Genomic DNA, 20,071 nt, shown 5'->3' with positions numbered 1-20,071 from the left:
TAGTCTTGCTTAGGATCTAGCGTGGCATTTTGTGAGCCTCTAGAAGAAGGATGCGCATGATCAGACAGGTCATAGTTGCATATCCTCACTTGCACAGTTAAGTCACTTAAGCATATAGGCATGTGAACGGTCACGTAAGTCATTTATTAATATGTGACTTTGATGTGACATTTATTAAAAGTCGGTAGGGCAAATGGCTAAAAGACCTATGGAAGAAGCCCTTTGGGCGCTAGAGAAGGCAGAAGAGACAGAGGAAGAAGCAGTACCCGGAGCATCACCTCTTCTCAGCAGTACCCGGCAGATCTTGCAGTTTTCAGTCATCAGCCTCATCGTTTTCAGCATTCAGCCCATAACCTCGTCGGAGTTGTAGATTTCGGCCTGGGCATTCCCTAGCGTTTTCAGCATTCAGCCATAGTGTCACAAGCTGCTGACGTGTCAAGCCACTGAAGAACGGAACGAACCTACAGATCCCGGCCGAGGAGCCTAAACCCTAAGTGAAGAAGCAGAAGCAGTAGAAGAAGTTTTACCAACTTGCAAAGTCTCGTCGAGTGTCCTAGTTTTAAAGAAGAGTTCCCACCAACTTATGGGGCCCCGTTCGATGGGGCCCAGGGGACCTAATGTAACCGGCCTGTACAACGTAGAGGGCGGTACTATTTCAATTACCTGTTAACTTTACACAGAGCATTGGGAAGGGAAGAGAACACAGTTGCGTCCAGCGACTAGAATGTCACTAGACACACGAGACCGACACCCTGTAGGCCCCAAAGACTGGCGCCCCTTTCGGTATTTCTTTATTCAAATTAAGGTAGACGATCCGACCACTTCGCACAAGCTTTCACAAAGCTGTCCAAACCTGGCGACGGCTGAAAACTCAGGTTTTCGACCTGATTTTGGCAACATAACGGCACAAAAACCCCTGTAGGTCAAAAGCACCTGTCTAGGACGGATTCCCTCGCTATCTAGAAGCTTTCTGGTGAGCTGTCACAGAATTTCAGCGGGCTGTAATTCCCTGTTTTTCACTGCTGAGTGCCCAAAAGCCTGTACACGCATCCCAAGGCTCTCACGAGGCTCCCCCGGGGTTCCCTTGCAGTTTAGGTGCGAAACCCTAAACCTGCAGAAAAACACAGCAGGCTGTAATTCGCTGTTTCGGATCGTTTTTAGCGGAGCGAACACGCCTACGCGTGTCCCAAGGGCTCTGGCACGCAATGCGACAGCTCCCATGTGAATTGGACGAGTTTTCACGTGAGAAAACTCTCTGAACTCGCAATGTTTCGCGATGGAACTGTGCGTACCTGTGGGGGATTAGCAAATAGCTAATCTGGTTCCTGTTCAGAAGGCTCTTGCCTTGGCAAACGCGCATAAACCCCCAGAACTGTACATGTTCAACTGAGTAGCCCAAATAGTGGGGCATTACCATACGTGCCAAAGGGGAGAGAGAGATGCACGAGAGCAAGTCATCGCGCTACATGAGACAGAGGAGAAGGCAAGCTTTCCATTAAAGCTGTAGATCTGCACCCACTACTCACACACACACTGTAGGTCACTTGTGTTCAAAAATCAGCCTCCTCTCTCAAATTGCGCGCCCCCTCTTCATGCTGGAAGTGGCAAAATTGCCTGGAGCCGCCATGTGTCCAGTTTGCCCCTTTTGAGTTAATTCTCTAGTTCCCACTGACTTATAAAGTTATAAGTGACTTTCCGAGTGGCCCAGACTTCATTTGGCGCACACAAGCTTCCATACTCGTCAGAATTCAGTGCTAACTGGCCCGACCAGTCCCAGACTGACCAACACAGACTCCCGCTGTGAGAAACCTATTCGGCTGCAGCCGTTTCGCATTGACCATGCAATGTCCACTTGCACCTTTTCAAGGGTTCCGGGGAAAACAAGTAAAAATAAAAATAAATAAAAATATATAGTACTTACTTACGGAAGGCAACAGGAAAAATACACCTCCTGGTGACACTCCCCACCCTTGAAATACTGCAAGCGACCTCGCTTGCTTGCCAATAATACATGCGGTATCTGTTGATATCACACATATTCTATGATGGGAATCCAAGATATACATGCTTCCGGAAATGTAGCGTTGGACGATTAAACAATCCAACCAACGTGGCTACGACACATATATCAAGCATAGCCTTCTAGTGTACTCTGAAGCACAAACTTGTCTAGCTAAATTCTGTATGGAAAGAGTAGATACAATTGCTTAACTACTCTCTTGAGCATCATGAACCATGCTCTTGCCTTGCTCCAAAAAGTCTACATCAAGTCATTGTGGGTTCCATCTGAAAGGCTTCAAGATACAATTGCAATAGCTGAGGTGAATTAAGCAATTTAGACTCTTCCATCCATTTGGCATCCAACGATGGATAGTTCTTGAAGTTCACCAGATAGCGTCTTGCAACCTTTCCTCTAACCTTTCTTTCTTTATGTGCCAATATTTGTTCAGGATCAAGGATTTCATCCAATTCTTCCACTTCGGGTTGTTCCTCATCAAGTATATTCTCTGGCACATTACCAACAAAGGGTCTTAGAAGGCTGATATGAAAAGCATTATGTATTTTCCAGCCTTCTGGTAGCTTTAACTTGTAAGCTACATCGTTGATCTTTTCTGAAATCCTTAAAGGACCATAATATCGCATACTGAGCTTAGGAAACAAGCGTTCCTTGCCTTTCCTTTTCCTTAACCTGGCCTTTTCAAAGCGCAAAAGCACCCAATCACCAAGTGAAAATACAAGTTCACGACGGTGACGATCAACAGCTTTCTTTTGCTTAGCCTGAGTCTTCTCAAGAGTAATCTTTATCTTCCTATATGTTTCATCCATATCTTACACATACTTGTCTGCCTCAAAAATCTTGTCCTTAGTTTGCAAAATGGGCGGGACTTTCTTCCCTCCTTCCACTATCTCAAATGGTGCCTTACCTGTTACGTATGCAAAGTGTTATTGTAAGCATATTCAACCAATGGAAGATGATGTTCCCAAGTTGCCTTGTGCTCTGACACATAACATTTGAGCAAGTCCAGAACAGTAGAATTTGCCTCTTCTGACTGTCCATCAGTTTACGGATGAAACGAAGAAGAGAACTTTAGCGTAGTGCCCATGTTCTCAAACAATGCCTTCTAGAAAAGACTCGTCATACGTGGATCCCTGTCACTGACAATTGACTGAGGCATCCCGTGATATTTAAAGATATTGCTCATGAATATCTTGACCATGTACTCTGGCTTTATCTTCTTCCTCACAGGAATGAAATGGGTCTGCTTATTGAACCTACAAATGATAGTCCAAATCCCATCATTGCCTGTTTGTGTCCTTGGAAGATCAAAGATAAAGTCCATTGCTATGCTTTCCCATGGCCTATCTGGGATCGGCAATGGCTGCAACAATCCCGGTTGCTTTTGTCTTTCAAATTTGACTTTTTGGCATACTAAGCATGATCTTACAAATGTGTCAACATCTTGATGTAAAGCTGGCCAATAGAAGCATGCCAGAACCCCTTTCACTGTCGCATCAATTCCACGATGCCCAGCATAAGGTGGAGCATGACTTTCCATCAAAATCTTTGGCCGTAACCGTTTAGTAACACATAACTTTCCATGCATCATGAGAAAGTCATTCATAAGCATATAGTGCTCATGATGTTGCCCATCAACAAGCTGGTCATAGATCCTTGCAAAATCTGAATCTTCAGCATATTGTGTCTTCATTTCGTCTAGTTCACAATGGTACGGAATTGACACTGCTGAAATTTGGGGTTTTCGTGACAACGCATCAGCCACCACGTTCTTTTTCCCTTGCACAGGCACAATCTGAAAATGGAACATTGACAAGATGTTTGCCCATCGCATGTGCTTCTCAGACAACTTCGTCTGTGTGAGAAAATATCGTAAGGTTTGATGATCCGTTTGGACAACAAAATCAGCCCGTAGCAGATAGTGTTTCCAACTAGTGAGAGCATGAATTACTGCCAGCAATTCTTTCTCATAGACTTGCAAGTTTCTTTCAGTCTTCAAAAGAATTCTGCTCTCATATGCGACTACTCGGCCATTTTGCATTAGAATTGCACCAAGACTATGTCCACATGCATCACACTGAACCACAAAAGGTTTTAAAAGATTTGGCAAAATGATTACCGGATCTGAAGTCAGCTTCTCTTTCAAGTGTTTGAACGCTAAAATTTCCTTGGCTGTCCACTTGAAAGTAACTCCTTTTCCTTGTAGTGCATGGAGTGGAGAAGCAATCTCAGCAAAATTTCGGATGAACCTCGTGTAGTAGGAACATAAGCCTAGAAAGCTTCGAATGTCATGTACAGACTTCAAGTCTGGCCATGACCTAATTGCTTCCACTTTAGCGGGATCCATGCGTACCCTATCCTTTGAAACAATGTGCGCAAGGAAGTGAATCTCTTGCAGAAAGAATTCACTCTTCTTCGCATTAATGAGTAGCCTGTTCTTACGTAACTCATTGAAAACTGCAGTCAAGTGATCCCTATGCTCCTTTTCAGACTTCGAATAGACAATCATGTCATCAAAGAAGGTACCCACGAAGTTTCTATGTGGTCTAAAAATTCTTTCCATCGTTCTATTAAACGTGGGAGGAGCATTTGTGAGACCAAATGGCATGACAAGAAACTCATAGAGACCAAATGTTGTCATCAACGCAGTCTTATGGACATCTTCTGGCCTAATGCGTATCTGATGGTACCCACTCTTTAGGTCTATTGTTGTAAACAATGACGCTCCCTCAAGCCGATCAAGAATGTCATCTATCCTCGGTATGGGGAACCTGTTCTTGATGGTATTCTTATTCAAGGCGCGATAGTCAATGCACATGCGCCATGAACCATCCTTCTTCTGCACTAAGAGTACAGGCGAACAAAAAGGGGATGAACTGGGCTGAATCAGCCCCTTCTCTAAAAGCTCGTTGAGCTGACTCATAATCTCTTTTTGCTGGGCTGCACTAACTCTGTATGGTGGTCTATTCGGTGGACTAGAACCTGGCACAAGATCTATGGTATGATCCTCAGGTCTCTCAGGAGGTAACTCCCCTGGCAAAGAGTCCGAAAAACAATCACTGAAACCACTTAAAAAAGTTGACCTGTCTTTATCTAAGGGAGACAAATTAGATACAACTTGAGGTACTTCTTTTGCAAAGATCAAGTACGCAGAAAGATGATTCTTTATTACAGATGAAATAGTAGAAGCAGAAACAACTGGAACAGACTTGCCTTTAAGCTTTACATCAAGGACATGAGTCTTTCCTCTATGTACAAGGGTAATCTTTTTGTTGTAAGTATCCACCATAGCATGCAACCTGTAACACCATGGGATACCCAGTAACACATCACAGCCCTCAAGTGGCATAATATGAAACTCTTCCGCATCGACATAACTCTGAATGTGCAGACGAAGCTTCCCCAAAATGGGAGTAACGGGCTCTGAATGACCTGGGCATGCGAAACCTGCTTCCCCTGTCATACCCATCTCCTCTGCACGAATGCCCAACTTTGATGCCAATTCTGGTGATATGAAATTTGCACGGGCTGCTGGATCAAAGAAAACCAGCACTATCTAGTCTCTAACTTTGCTCCAAGCTCTGCACAGCTCCGTGGCATCTGTGTTTGGCTGGTCTCCAACCAAATCTGGAACAAGTCCTGCACTTGGCTTTGGCTTCTTCCCTTTATAGTCTGACTTGTCATCCTTATCCTGTGAGTTCTTCTGTGGGCATTGATTTGCAAAATGTCCTTCGTGTTCACAAATGTAGCATTTTAGCAGGATCTAATTGCTTCCACTTTAGCGGGATCCATGCGTACCCCATCCTTTGAAACAATGTGCCTAAGGAAGTGAATCTCTTGCAGAAAGAATTCACTCTTCTTCGCATTAATGAGTAGTCTGTTCTTATGTAACTCAGTGAAAACTGCAGTCAAGTGATCCCTATGCTCCTTTTCAGACTTCGAATAGACAATCATGTCATCAAAGAAGGTACCCACGAAGTTTCTATGTGGTCTAAAAATTCTATCCATCATTCTATTAAACGTGGCAGGAGCATTTCTGAGACCAAATGCCATGACAAGAAACTCATAGAGACCAAATGTTGTCATCAACGCAGTCTTATGGACATCTTCTGGCCTAATGCGTATCTGATGGTAGCCACTCTTTAGGTCTATCCTTGTACACAATGACGCTCCCTCAAAGCGATCAAGAATGTCATCTATCCTCGGTATGGGGAACCTGTTCTTGATGGTATTCTTATTCAAGGCGCGATAGTCAATGCACATGCGCCATGAACCATCCTTCTTCTGCACTAAGAGTACAGGCGAACAAAAAGGGGATGAACTGGGCTGAATCAGCCCCTTCTCTAAAAGCTCGTTGACCTGACTCATAATCTCTTTCTATTGGACTGCACTAACCTTGTATGGTGGTCTATTCGGTGGACTAGAACCTGGCAGAATATCTATAGTATGATCCTCGGGTCTCTCAGGAGGTAACTCCCCTGGCAAAGAGCCAGAAAAACAATCATTGAAACCACTCAAAAAAGTTGACCTGTCTTTATCTAAGGTAGACAAATTAGATACAACTTGAGGTACTTCTTTTGCAAAGATCAAGTACGCAGAAAGATGATTCTTTATTACAGATGAAATAGCAGAAGCAGAAACAACTGGAACAGACTCGCCTTTAAGCTTTACATCAAGGACATGAGTCTTTCCTCTATGTACAAGGGTAATCTTTTTGTTGTAAGTATCCACCATAGCATGCAACCTGTAACACCATGGGATACCCAGTAACACATCACAGCCCTCAAGTGGCATAATATGAAATTCTTCCGCATCCACATAGCTCTGAATGTGCAGACGAAGCTTCCCCAAAATGGGAGTAACGGGCTCTGAATGACCTGGGCATGCCAAACCTGCTTCCCCTGTCATACCCATCTCCTCTGCACGAATGCCCAACTTTGATGCCAATTCTTGTGATATGAAATTTGCACGGGCTCCTGGATCAAAGAAAACCAGCACTGTTTGGTCTCTAACTTTGCCCCAAGCTTGCACAGCTGCGTGGCATCTGTGTTTGGCTGGTCTCCAACCAAATCTGGAACAAGTCCTGCACTTGGCTTTGGCTTCTTCCCTTTATGGTCTGACTTGTCATCCTTATCGTGTGACTTCTTCTGTGGGCATTCATTTGCAAAATGTCCTTCCTGTTGACAAATGTTGCATTTCTTGGCCTCCCTAAGAGCTTTCCGTTCTTGAAAAGTTTTGCCAGAAAAATACCTCTTTTGTCCTTGTCCTCGTCCCGAAGAAGACTTAGAGTGCTTCTTGGACGTATCACCTTCTTCAGTGGAGGGCTTCTTTGTGGGAGGCTCAGAAGGCTTTACTGCAACATTGCCCTTGGCTGAAAACTGTTTGCCCTGGGACCCTTTCTTGTGGCTATTAAATCCATCGGAATCTCCCTTCGACAGATTGTTGGCCACTCTTGCATCCTCTATCAACTGAAACATATTCATGACAGTAGTCTTTGTGCAGTAGTCTGTGATTTTCTTGGGCAATCCGCAATAGTACGTCTCAATCTGTTCTGACAATGGCACAAACTTGTAACAGGTGACTGGCAATAGTGCGGCCCAAAATTGTTTATTGTACTCTTCCAAGTTCGCACACTGTTTAGCATTCAACTCGTGCCATTCTGTCATCACATCCACTTCAAAAGTGTTTGTCAACCATGCAGGCGCAAAAAGCTGTTTGAATTGGACCCACGTTGTTGGGGCTTGGCCCTGGTTCAACAATGCGGTCCACCATTGAAGCGCATTCCCTTTCAAGAAAGTAGCAGCCTTGCGTATCTTTGAAGATTCCGTGAAGTTTCCTCCAGCATAAGCTGCATCGAACTGCTGTATCAAGGTCAAAGCCTTCAATTGATCCTCAGTTCCTTTGAAAGTTTCAAACTTCACTCCTTGCCCACCTTTCTTGTAATCGTTCAGCTGACTCAAAGGAGCCACATTATCATAAACAGGTGCCTGTAACAGTGGTGCTCCATGAGTGTTCATTCCAGCACTCGCATCAACTGTTTTCCTTGTCATATCTGCATTTTGTACGTATGGCTGCGAAAAACCAGCCATACCAAATTGTGTTCCAGGCACTCGAAACTGGCCATAGGCACCTTGAAAACTTGGTTGGACACCCATGTTTGCGTACATAGGGTTACCCATCCCTGTTTGCATTGTCCCGAACACATTCCCTGGCATATAACCTGTGGAAGGTCCAGCCATAGCTTGAAACACTGAACCACCTCCAAAATAACCAGGATAAGTATTAGGTAATGGAAGGGTCTGACGCATAGCGTGTTCATTACTCCCTTGACCATTCACAATTGGTTCCTGTCGAACTAAAGCAAGTTGCTTTGGATCATTGGACACCGCTAGTTGCTCAACCACATGGGCTTTCTCTCGAGCATCATGAGTCCTCTGCGCATTGGAAATCTCCTTTTCCTGCAACGGCTCAGTCATGCCCTGTGTAGTAGGCTGAAAACCTTGTGTCGGAGCCTGTAAGAACTCCTGCATCCTTGGGTTGTTAGCCAACTGCTGAAACAGGTCCATGCAGCAACGCAGTTGAGTTCTAAACAACCTGTCCTCTTCTTGAGGAGTTGAAGGAACTTTCTCCGTGCCATGTGAGGAAGATCCCTATTCAGGTACTTGGTCTCTCTTCTTTGCCATAACGACAAGCTGTGGGTTGCTTTCACCCACAACAATCCACGCTGCACTTTTTGAGGAAAAAGTGACTATCCCGTCGATGGAGCCATGTAACCGGCCTGTACAACGTAGAGGGCAGTACTATTTCAATTACCTGTTAACTTTACACAGAGCATTGAGAAGGGAAGAGAACACAGTTGCGTCCAGCGACTAGAATGTCACTAGACACACGAGACCGACACCCTGTAGGCCCCAAAGATTGGCGCCCCTTTCGGTATTTCTTTATTCAAATTAAGGTAGACGATCCGACCACTTCGCACAAGCTTTCACAAAGCTGTCCAAACCTGGCGAGGGCTGAAAACGCAGGTTTTCGACCTGGTTTTGGCAGCATAACGGCGCAAAAACCCTTGTAGGTCAAAAGCACCTGTCTAGGATGGATTCCCTTGCTATCTGGAAGCTTTCTAGTGAGCTGTCACAGAATTTCAGCGGGCTGTAATTCCCTGTTTTTCACTGCCGGGTGCCCAAAAGCCTGTACACGCATCCCAAGGTTCTCACGAGGCTCCCCCGGGGTTCCCTTGCAGATTAGGTGCGAAACCCTAAACCTGCAGAAAAACACAGCAGGCTGTAATTCGCTGTTTCGGATCGTTTTTAGCGGAGCAAACACGCCTACGCGTGTCCCAAGGGCTCCCGCACGCAATGGGACAGTTCCCCTGTGAATTGGACGAGTTTTCACGCGAGAAAACTCTCCGAACTCGCAATCTTTCGTGATGGAATTGTGCGTACCTGTGGGGGATTAGCAATTAGCTAATCCGGCTCATGTTCAGAAGGCTCTTGCCTTGGCAAACGCGCATAAACCCCCAGAACTGTACATGTTCAACTGAGTAGCCCAACTAGTGGGGCATTACCATATGTACCAAAGGGGGGAGAGAGATGCACGAGAGTAAGTCATCGCGCTACATGAGACAGAGGAGAAGGCAAGCTTTCCATTAAAGCTGTAGACCTGCACCCACTACTCACACACACACACTTTAGGTCACTTGTGTTCAAAAATCAGCCTCCTCTCTCAAATTGGGCGTCCCCTCTTCATGCTGGAAGTGGCCAAATTGCCTGGAGCCGCCATGTGTCCAGTTTGCCCCTTTTGAGTTAATTCTCTAGTTCCCACTGACTTATAAAGTTATAAGCGACTTTCCGAGTGGCCCATACTTCATTTGGTGCACAGAGGCTTCCATACTCGTCAGAATTCAGTGCTAACTGACCCGACCAGTCCCAGACTGACCAACACAGACTCCTGCTGTGAGAAACCTATTCGGCCGCAGCCGTTTCACACTGGCCATGCAATGTCCACTTGCACCTTTTCAAGGGTTCCGGGGAAAACAAGCAAAAATAAAAATAAATAAAAATATCTAGTACTTATTTACGGAAGGCAACATGAAAAATACACCTCCTGGTGACACCTAAAAAGGCAATAAAATAAAGCTGAATCGTGCACACACTTACAATCTCTTGCGAGGAGAGCTTATGACGTGGCAGCTGTACAAACAGATTTCCGCAATTCACGTTGGTTGTGCTAACGTGGCAACAAGTACGGAATTCCCCGTTTACGTTGGCGTTGCTAACGTGGCATCTGTACGGATTTCCGCAAAACGTGCTGTCAGCTTTTGGGTGCTAGTGCTTTTAGGGCTAGATGATTTTGAGTTTGAAGCTTTTCATGTAAATTGCTTCTCATTGGCCAAGGGCCTTTATACATGTGCAAAGGGCTCAATCTGTGGCACTCTATTGGGTGAAGGTGCAGAGCGTGATACTGGCATTGTACCGAGTTCAAGTAATATAAAGAAATACCGAGAGGGTGGGGCACCAAGGTTTGGGGCCAGTGCTCTCTTTGGTTGGAACTCCACCACTCCCCGTGTCGTGCATCTCTTTCAGTTCAGATGTTATTGAAGTGCAAGTTTTTTAAGTTCGTTCTTTTCCACAGTGGTATCAAAGCCTAGAAAGATTCTTCTTCTACGGAGGATCCGATCCTTTTTGCAACACACGTAGGTTTTTGTGAAAGAATTTCCTCAAATTTATTAGCCACTCCGACTCTTCATCGCGCATCGGGCGCGCTCCTTTCTTCATCACTTTGTCTTACAGGGCATAAGCCATAAAGAACCCCAGATTACACATGGGTTCTCGTGGAGAATTTGACAAAGATAACACCTCTCGGGGGGGAGGCAAAGAAAAGTTGAAATCCGGCGCGGGAACTGAAGAAAAGAATGAAGATTTGGGACAAATTTTTGGCAGAGAAGTTTGCAAGAGCAGAGCACAAGCGTCAACTGCAGGTTGACACGTGTGTGAAAAGATTGATCAAGTACTCCAGAGACCTAGATTTGCGAAACACGTGAAGGATTACCCGATTGATGAGATTTACTTGAGATGGCGTGAAGCCGTTGATTTTCCTCTGAGGTAGGAGGAAAGCTGAAAGGGCAAACAAGTGCAGAAAAGCGGAAACTGTACTCGTAGAAAGAACTGTACAGAACTCTTGATAAGAAGATGAAACAGAGGACCACCAAAAGATAAAATCTTTGTTGGTTTCTTTTGTTCCCAAGCGGGACTCAGCTTTTCTTAAGCTCGAGCAAAAAAGTCGGAGGGGTGTCGTCTTTGTTAGATTCTCCACGAGAACCCATGTGTACACAGAAAGGATCGGATCCTCCGTAGGAGAATCGATTTGAGCTCTGATACCACCGTTACAGGCTTTGACACCATAAGCGAGAAATCAATGCAGCCCATGAACAAAAAGTGCAAATAATTGAATTGAACTTGGGGGGGGAGAGAGAGAGAGAGAGAGAGAGAGAGAGAGAGAGAGAGAGAGAGAGAGAGAGAGAGAGTCGACACGGCATGGCGGAGTTCCAAGCCAAGACGCGGCGTCCCTTCCAATATTTCTTTATTATTACAAAGGTACTCCTCTCGAGGGTCCAACTCTCTCCGAGACTCTGCATCCAAATGCTCTCTGAAAGTGACCCTTTGGGCACTTATAAACGTACAAGGATGTCCACTTAAAAGCACTAATCTCCAAAAAGTAGTGGCTCCAAAAGCTAGCGCTCAAATCTGCCAGGAACAGCAGTGCAAATTGTGGAAATCTGTACACATTGCCAGATGGCAGCAGCCAGTGCAAATGGAGAAATCGGTTAGCAAAGTCGGCGTAATTTATGGAAACCCTGCCTAGAGTTCAGGCTTTTGATATTTAGGTTTTAGGCCCCTCGCTCTTGCTCCATAAGCTGGTAGGGGCTAGGGATTTTTTTTTAATCCCTAACCCCTTAGGTCCCTCGGCCCATCTTCTGGGTGCAGTTCCTCTTGTCCTCTCGGCCAGTTCTTTCCAGTTGGGCATGCCAAGTCATCAGTATGTGAGAGATCAGCCAATGTTTTTCAGTTTTCAGCCCACCCTCGATGTCGGCCATAGCAGATCAGCCATAGCCTCGTTGACGGTTGTAGATTCCATCAGTTCCACTAGCTTTTATGCATTTCAGCCCCTAGCCTTCAGATTCAAGCAACCGTATCAAGATCCCATCAACATCTCAGCACCTAGGACCATTGTATCAGCATTTGTGCAATCTAAAGCAAATACCTCTCTCTATGATAGAGAGAGGGGCATGTGGTGTTAGTCTTCTTCTTTGTTTATCACTTACGGAACCTTCACTCACAGTATTGTTCTCTCTTCTTTCTCTAGTCTATTGCACATCTATCTCATGAAAGTAAAAGGAACCTTGAATACGCACTGAGCACTCATCCTAAGTTATCACCATAAATCACTTCCGTTGCACATTACAACTACTCAGCTCTTGATGCAAAGTGGATGGTGGCAGATACTCCACAGACAGTGGAGCTTTACCTTGAGGATTTTTGTTCAGCTCCGATTATTCTAGAAGTGCATGTTGAATGAGTGGGTTGATATGGTGTCGTGCGTGCTGCAGGAGAGAGGGGTTTGTCCACTTCTTTGTCACAAATTCCCTAGAAGAGAATAGAGTTAACCAATTTCTCTCTGAAACTTTGGGGATGCTGACAGTACTTTACTAAGTGACTTTATAAGATGTATGTAAGAGTTGACCAGAATTTTTGGGATTGTGGTTAGGAATTCCGTAATAAGTGAATGATTCCTACTCTTACAATTGTTGAAATGCTTGTAGCATTTTGTCTTGATGATGTGAATTTGGAGCGATGAGATTCAGTGCATCAAGACATCTGCTAGAGATCAGTGCGCTCTAGATGTTATGGCTAAATAAGTCATAATGATCACGGTTTATGTCTAAGACCTCGAGGGGGATAGTGAGGTGAATGTGATTTTATGATTGTTCAATGACTAGTGTCTTTGTGCTAGTGCATGGATCGAGTCGTCAAATTCATGTAAGCATAGAATCAATGTCTATTGAGCTATTTGATGTCCACTATCTGTTTTGCAAATGTAGTCAAGGGCGATTACCGTAATTGAGGGTAATCAATCTTCTTTTAAGGGGAGGGTATGTCGAAATGTGATGACGTGGATTGCTTGTACAGTGATGACGTGGACTTTGTGTATGAAAATCATGTAAAACTTGCCCGAAATTGTGAGCGCTGACGTGGCATCCATACAAGGTGACCTGGCATGCTTTTCGACTTGAAGGTGTCAGTTTATAGCAGAGCATGACTCCTTGGTAGTGGTACTCTGGGACTTATCAATATAAAAAATAATGATAGGGGTGCTAGACTACAGGGCCAATACATCTGGAAGTGGAACTTTGCCATTTTAGTTGCGACTAGTTCAAGTGTTGAAAGTTTTTCAGTTATGTTCATGTGCTGGTGTGAGATTACTGCTTTGTTAGTGCGAGCGGGCTACACCAAACTAAAAGATCTTGGTGAATCGATAATTAATTTTTAAGAGGGATACGATACTGTACTTTCATGTACTTCGTTGCCTCTACTGCATAAGAGGAAGTCATGCTTGGAGCATGATGCTCATGTGGAGGTAACCTTTGTGATTGATGCAATTGATCATTTGGTTCGTTTGGCTAGTCACCGACTTTCTCTCTTTAGAGAGGTGGTCCATGCCAATCTCTTTGTTAGAGCCGGAATCCTCTATGCGCATTGGTTTGGAAACTTGAATTTCTCATTTTCTCTCTATTGCAGATTCTCTCTCGAGTCCGCAAATTTCTCTCTCTAGAATATGTCGATTCTCTCTAAAAACCAGTTTTCTCTCTTTAAAACTGAATTTAAAATAACATTAAAAAAAGCACTTTTCTTCTCTCTTTTAAGGAAAAAGAAAAGGGGGGTTGTTTTTGGATAGTAACTGCTTTTTGGGGACTTGCTATTATTGTAGGTCCTCTGGGCTTATAAAAGCAACCCTCTGGGGCATCACTTGCACATAGAGAACTGGTAGATTGACGTCGCATGATTGCATGAGCACCAAATCTTGGATTCAGCCCTCCAATCCTTGTACGATAAGAGTGGCAGTTCAGGGCCACCAATTGTGCATAGGACGCGCATACCGCTCCCACATCTCTCTCTCTCTCTCTCTCTCTCTCTCTCTCTCTGTGTTTCATTTCAGTTAAAGTTGTTTGAAGTGATAAAGTGTTCCCAAGTTTTGAAGATTGTGGTCTGAGTCTCCCGTCAGATCACTTACCTGAAGGGATTACAGCCTGTGCAACTTTGACCTTATAAATAAGCATATTGGTGATGTAGGAGGACAAGACAACTATTGTGAGAAGTCTAGTAACATTTCAAAAAGGTAGGTTCAAATTATTTGTGATAGTACATTGGCTACTCCTTTGCCTAGGCATATACTTGTGCGGGTACTCCCCATGCAACTTGAACATGTGACAATTTTGTGTGTGGGGGAATGTGCCACGGCTGTGGAGGAAAACCCATTTCATTTGAAGATGCACGTATGTAAGAAAATTGAATTTCTGCAATGCAAGTACAATGCAATTCTCAAGAATGGGACAAAAATGGAATGTGATAGAAAGTCAGTTTACCTTTTGTTCACTTTTTTGTTGTTGTCACCCCTTTTTCCTGTTTAATATAATCACTTCAAGATAGAGACTTATGTATGTCAACTTTTTTTTTTTTTTGTGGTGAAAGTGCTCCTTTATTTGCACCCTCTTTTTGACCATATTTACTTTTGTTCAGATTAAATGCAAAAATGTGTTTGTTTTATCTGGCACGACGGTTGCTGAGCTGGATTTGCAGTGGCATTGCTTAGTGGAATTGAGCAAGGATACAGAAATGTTTGAGGGCAAGCAGCAATTCACATCTGTTAGGCTACGCACAACAATTCCAGAGGTATGGCAACAAAGCTTTGCATCTTTTTATATATAAAGATGCAACAAGTAGAGAGTGTGTGCGCACAGCCAAATAAATATGCTAAATTTGGAAGCAAAACAATATTGTATTATTTGGAAGATGAATGTAATGGTTATTTGTGGTTCATGTATTTGTATCACAATATGTTTGTTGATAAGGAGAAGTTACTCTTTTTTTGCAGCTGGAACTTGCAGGTCCATTTGCAAGGATAGACACAGACTTTCCAGATCTCTCAATAGGTCTGTTCATATATTGCTTCTCTCATGTTCTTGTTTTCCTTCTCTTATTTTTTGCCAATTTGTTCAAACGGGAAGGATGAGCAATTGTCTTTGAACAGGTTGTTATCGTGAGTCACGGCAGGTTAAGAACAGAACTATGAGGTCGGATGGTCAAAATCATTTAGTTTTAACGATTGTTGGCAAGGTTAGTATTATGTCTGAAGATGATGTTGTAAAGTAACTACACCTTTCAGGATCCCTTATGAGGTTCTTGTCATGTTGTTGTCCCTTTTGTGTTACACTTGTTGTGCCTGATAGTATGTTATAATTCTTATGATTTCCATCTGTTCTCCTCGAGCTTTCTTTGTTTCTCTCTTTTTGGTGATTTCTGTTTGTTATTTCATATGTTATGTACAAGAACGATTACGGTATCATTCTTCTTATTCATGTATTTTTATAGGCACAATGATAATCTGATTGGCTGAAGCTTTTTGCTGTTGATCTTTGCACGTTTCTTGTCCGGTGGGGGATTGGGGAGAGTACAATGGGCGGGCTAGTGTGGACAGGGAGGCCACATTATATAGCCAGGCCTCAAGTCTTATATTATGCAGTGTGGTGCAAGTGCACTCTCTAGCTGGATGGTGAACCCGAGCTCCTTACCTCCTTTGGCTATGGCATAGATTGTGGTGGCGTTATGAGCCTTGGCTGCAGTAGCTTGTACATCTTCATTACATTGAACATCGGACATTCTCACTTTCTGAACATGCTTGGTTGCATCGGCATATGCATCCTGCTTTATGTATGCAAACTATGAGTCTTTTGCATCTTTCTTTGGTTGCATCCACATATACATCTGCTTATGTATGCAAACCATGAATCTTGAGTCTTTTGCATCTTGCTTGATTATTCACTCTTATCTGAATGATTTCAGTAGTTTGACGTTCGTTTTGCATCGCTCAGAAAGCTAGGGTGTTTTGTTATATTTTTTGTCTCAAAGAAGTGGAGTAGAAGGGGATTATTCAAAGTACACATCAGTGTTAATGAAATGTCTTTTCATAAGCTCGCTCTTGCATGACGGCGAGTAAAGCATGAGTTGTATTGGGGGTCTTTGGCGACAGTGGTTTAACAAACCTATATATGTTTCTTTCAGGGTTATATATATATATATATATATATATATATATATATATATATATATATATATATATATATATATATATATATATAGAGAGAGAGAGAGAGAGAGAGAGAGAGAGAGAGAGAGAGAGACGTATGTACGTAAATAGTGTGTGTGTGTGTGTGAGACTTATGAATGATGGTTTCCACCAAATGCAGAATGCAGAACGAGTAAAGAAGGCGGTAACAGCTTTATTACTGGAATTTCCTGAAGGGACTTTTGAAGAGATCAAATGAATAGAAAATACGTGTGCTTGCAGTTTGGCTTTTGAAGAAAATACTTGAAAAAGTCCACTGTTTGTAAAGGAAAGCAGCAGCTAGCGCAGTTGTCATAAGACTCTCATGAACAATTTTTTTTTTTTGTAAGTGACCTTGTGTCCCTAGTGGAGAGAGCAGCTTCTCCCATGTCACCGCAGCCCATTTTTGAACGCTGTTGTGACCTTGGAGATAATTAGTCTGGCTCAATTGGTCGGCCTGTCACTCTCCAATTTGTTATGCTGCTCTATGCTGCAGCCTCATATTCTTTAATCAGAGAGATCATCATCTCATGTAAGGTCCTTCCCTGATTTGAAGGGGATGTATCTAGTATTTTTTGCTTCGTTTGCTAAATCGAGAGTAACCGCTCATTCTAAGCTCAAGCTCTCAAAGAATGGATTAAAGTTCTACTTTGTCTTTTTGCTTATTTCTATGTGAAGGTCAAAAGTTGCTTTTTTTTTTGAAGCATTGGACAGGATTGTTTGGGAGCCTTATATTGTGTTGAAGCATTGCAGAAAATAGCCGTTCTTCTTACCAGTGCAACAAGGATTTTTTTTTTTTGTTGAAAAAATTATCTCAATAAAATCTTAAGAGGCTAATGTTCTTTTACCTAAAAGAATGTTTTAGGCCATTCTAAAAGAATAGCCTTGTGTATCCAACGAGAGGAGGACATCTGGCATAAATGCAACTTTAAAGAAAGGGCTACCATAAAGAGGTTGTCGACTTCACATTGATACTTCTTTACATGGACAAGTTCAATAAACTCCTTTTTACCTTATACTTAAATATCTAGGCCACTGCATTGACAATAGGGTTCTAGCCTTATCTGTATAGTGGTAATATAACCATCTTCCAAGGAGCCCGACATCAATCTTATTACTATCAAGAACTTCATGACCCGAGCAACATAGGGTAGGGCCAATTGTCTTGAGGTGTCAAAGCTTTCGTTTTCCCACATGATGTGGTTTTTGAAAACTTGCGGGGAGACATTTAAAAACAAGAGTGGTGGTTGTGGTTCCTTGCATTCTGCTGGTGCTAGCTGCTATTTGGCGTGCTGTTTCTGGCTGAGTGGGCTTCATCTAGGTTGGCTTGTTGGGCTCTTGATACAACTCAATAATTGTATCCAAAGTGCTACTTGGTAGTGGCACTATGGTAGTGGTGTACGAAATCTGGCTTGCCAGTTTAGCTAACCCTCTTGCTTGCTTACCTTCATGTTTCCTAGATGTAATCTTTACTTTGCCTTTAATCTTGTCCTAGGCATCCTTTTGGTTATTCAAAATCTTGTGTTTTTGTGTCTGGTTTAGATGGGCCTTTTGGCCTTGTCATCTTCAATGCCAGTGCCATGGACCTAGGATGGGTAAGCACACCCATTTGCTAGTCGAGAAAGTGCCAAATGTACCATGGCTTAAATAGATGTGTGTTGACTTTACTATCTCACCATGCATAACATGTGCCTACCCACATGTCTTTCAATACATGTTTGCAAAACCCCTTATCTGTGAAAATTTTTAGGAATATAATGTACCATTTTCTTTCAAAATTTGTAAGTTTTTTCAAATTTGAAAAAAAGAGCATCCTTTTGTATATATATATTTCTATAAGTTTTGTAACATTTAATGGTCTAGTAACTTGTTTGTAGCAAAAAATAGCATGTACATAGTGAGCATTTCATTAGAATAGATTCCTAATGAGAATAACAACATTTGAGGACCGGATTTGCATGGAGCCGGTTCCCCCTCCAAAGAGTTGGTGGTGTAGGCCTCCCTTCTCACAAGCTTGGAGTAGGTGATAAGTTTTCCATTAAAGCTTGAGAAGAGAGAGAGAGTCTTCTTACTCTACACATAGATTGTGTGAGTGTGTAAGTGAATAATGTCTTTGAAAAATCAGTCCCCTCTCTCTCTTGATCGACCCCCCTTGCTATTTGCTCATGCTCTCTCTCCCTATTAGACCTCTCCAGGCTCAACCAATGGAAATTAAGCAGCATAAGTGATAGCCTTCGGACATGTGTTACCCCTTTCCCCTTTTGTGAGAGATTTTGCTAATTAATTAATGCAATTAAACTCTCATTGGATCCCTTTGTCTCCTGGCCAATAGGAATCAGGCAAGCCATTGGGCTGTTGAATGCTCATTGGATCCCGAGGGAGACTGTCCAATAGTCATCTAGAGAGCTTAATTCTTATTGGTTCTTTTATTAAGTGTTTTTAAATTAATTAAATTAGACTTACTCTAGCCTAATTCTCATTGGTCCACCTCCAAGGCCATCCAATAGGATTTGAGTACACCTTGTAGGCATTCGGGCTAGGGAGCTGACATGTGTCCCTCTTTCCCCTTGTGTACAAAGGAAGCTTGTGTGTGTATGTGTGTGAGTTTCTCTCTCATCCCCTACTTCTTGGGCTCGCCCCCTCCTTTGTAGGGCTTGAGAAAGACTTTTGGGACACACACAAAGCATCCAATTTCCCTAGGCTTTTGACCTTTGGACACAACCTTTGAATTTTGGAACCTTAGCATTTTGGAAGTCTTAATGGAATGAACCTTAGGGTCTTTTAAGCCCATTGTTGCACATTGCTCTTTTGCAGATGCCCTCTCCTTTGGATCCCTATTTTCCCTCCTTTGAATCCCTAATGTGGCCGGTCTGCTAGCTTAACCAATATTCTAGCTTTTTCTCCCCTGGCACTTCCCCATATTAAATGATCAGTTTAACATGAGAAAATCATTCAGGAGAATTAGATATTGATTATTATGACAAGTTTTAAGAACTTTAAATACCCTTCTGTTGAATTCACATGATAGGCTACATTTTTCTTAGGTGACATCCCTGACGTCCTGGTAGGGGGATGTGAAAATCATAAGGTGAGTCGGGGACAATGATAAACTAAAGAGAAATCTCTCTCTCTCTCTCTCTATCTACATATATATATATATATATATATATATATTGAAGCTCAAAATCCGATTGTGTGTGTGTGTGTGTGTGTGTGTTATACACACTATCACTCACGTTGCCGCACTCCCTTGCTGATGCAAAATCCACACACAAGAAATTTTGTGTGTGTGTGTGCTACACATACACCACGCTCATTTTACTGCATTGCTTTGCCGGATGCGAAGCCCACACACACAAGAATTCGTGTGTATGCACACAACTTTCACCTTTGTAAGAAAAAAATGCCCTACAGCTCTTCAGCTCTGTTTAATTCCTCCGAGCTTTAGTATTTCAAACTTCAATTTCCTAAGGTTGAAGTCCAGCAATGGTTAACGCTCCAAGCCTTAGCATTCCAAGGTTCAAAATTCTCCCATTTCTTCCTAGCTTCATCTTTCAATTTCTCATAAAGAAATCTCAATTTTCTAAGGTTGAAGCATATTGCAACCTTTGCAAGCTCACACCCTCCAAGGCTTTGATCTCCCCAAAAGCTTAGGAAAACATTTGTTGTGGATAT

The 20,071-nt window shown here is 43.0% G+C and overlaps 1 protein-coding gene across 1 annotated transcript in view; it reads left to right on the top strand.

The window, feature by feature from the left end:
* Positions 1-17,017, top strand: part of LOC147423539 (phosphoadenosine phosphosulfate (PAPS) reductase family protein) — a 93,187-nt gene extending 76,170 nt beyond the window's left edge. The window contains exons 13-16 of the mRNA XM_086501866.1: positions 14,812-14,964; positions 15,167-15,224; positions 15,323-15,408; positions 16,539-17,017. Of these exons, the coding sequence (XP_086357992.1) occupies positions 14,812-14,964; positions 15,167-15,224; positions 15,323-15,408; positions 16,539-16,616 (375 nt within the window). The 3' untranslated portion in view covers positions 16,617-17,017. The remainder of the gene's footprint in view (positions 1-14,811; positions 14,965-15,166; positions 15,225-15,322; positions 15,409-16,538) is intronic.
* Positions 17,018-20,071: the final 3,054 nt, after the last annotated feature.

The sequence above is a fragment of the Adiantum capillus-veneris genome, chromosome 26 (genome assembly GCF_014529385.1).
Source record: "Adiantum capillus-veneris isolate H3 chromosome 26, ASM1452938v2, whole genome shotgun sequence".
NCBI lineage: Eukaryota > Viridiplantae > Streptophyta > Polypodiopsida > Polypodiales > Pteridaceae > Adiantum > Adiantum capillus-veneris.
The sequence above is the reverse complement of the archived record's forward strand: the minus strand, read 5'-3'. Positions and strand labels throughout refer to the sequence as shown.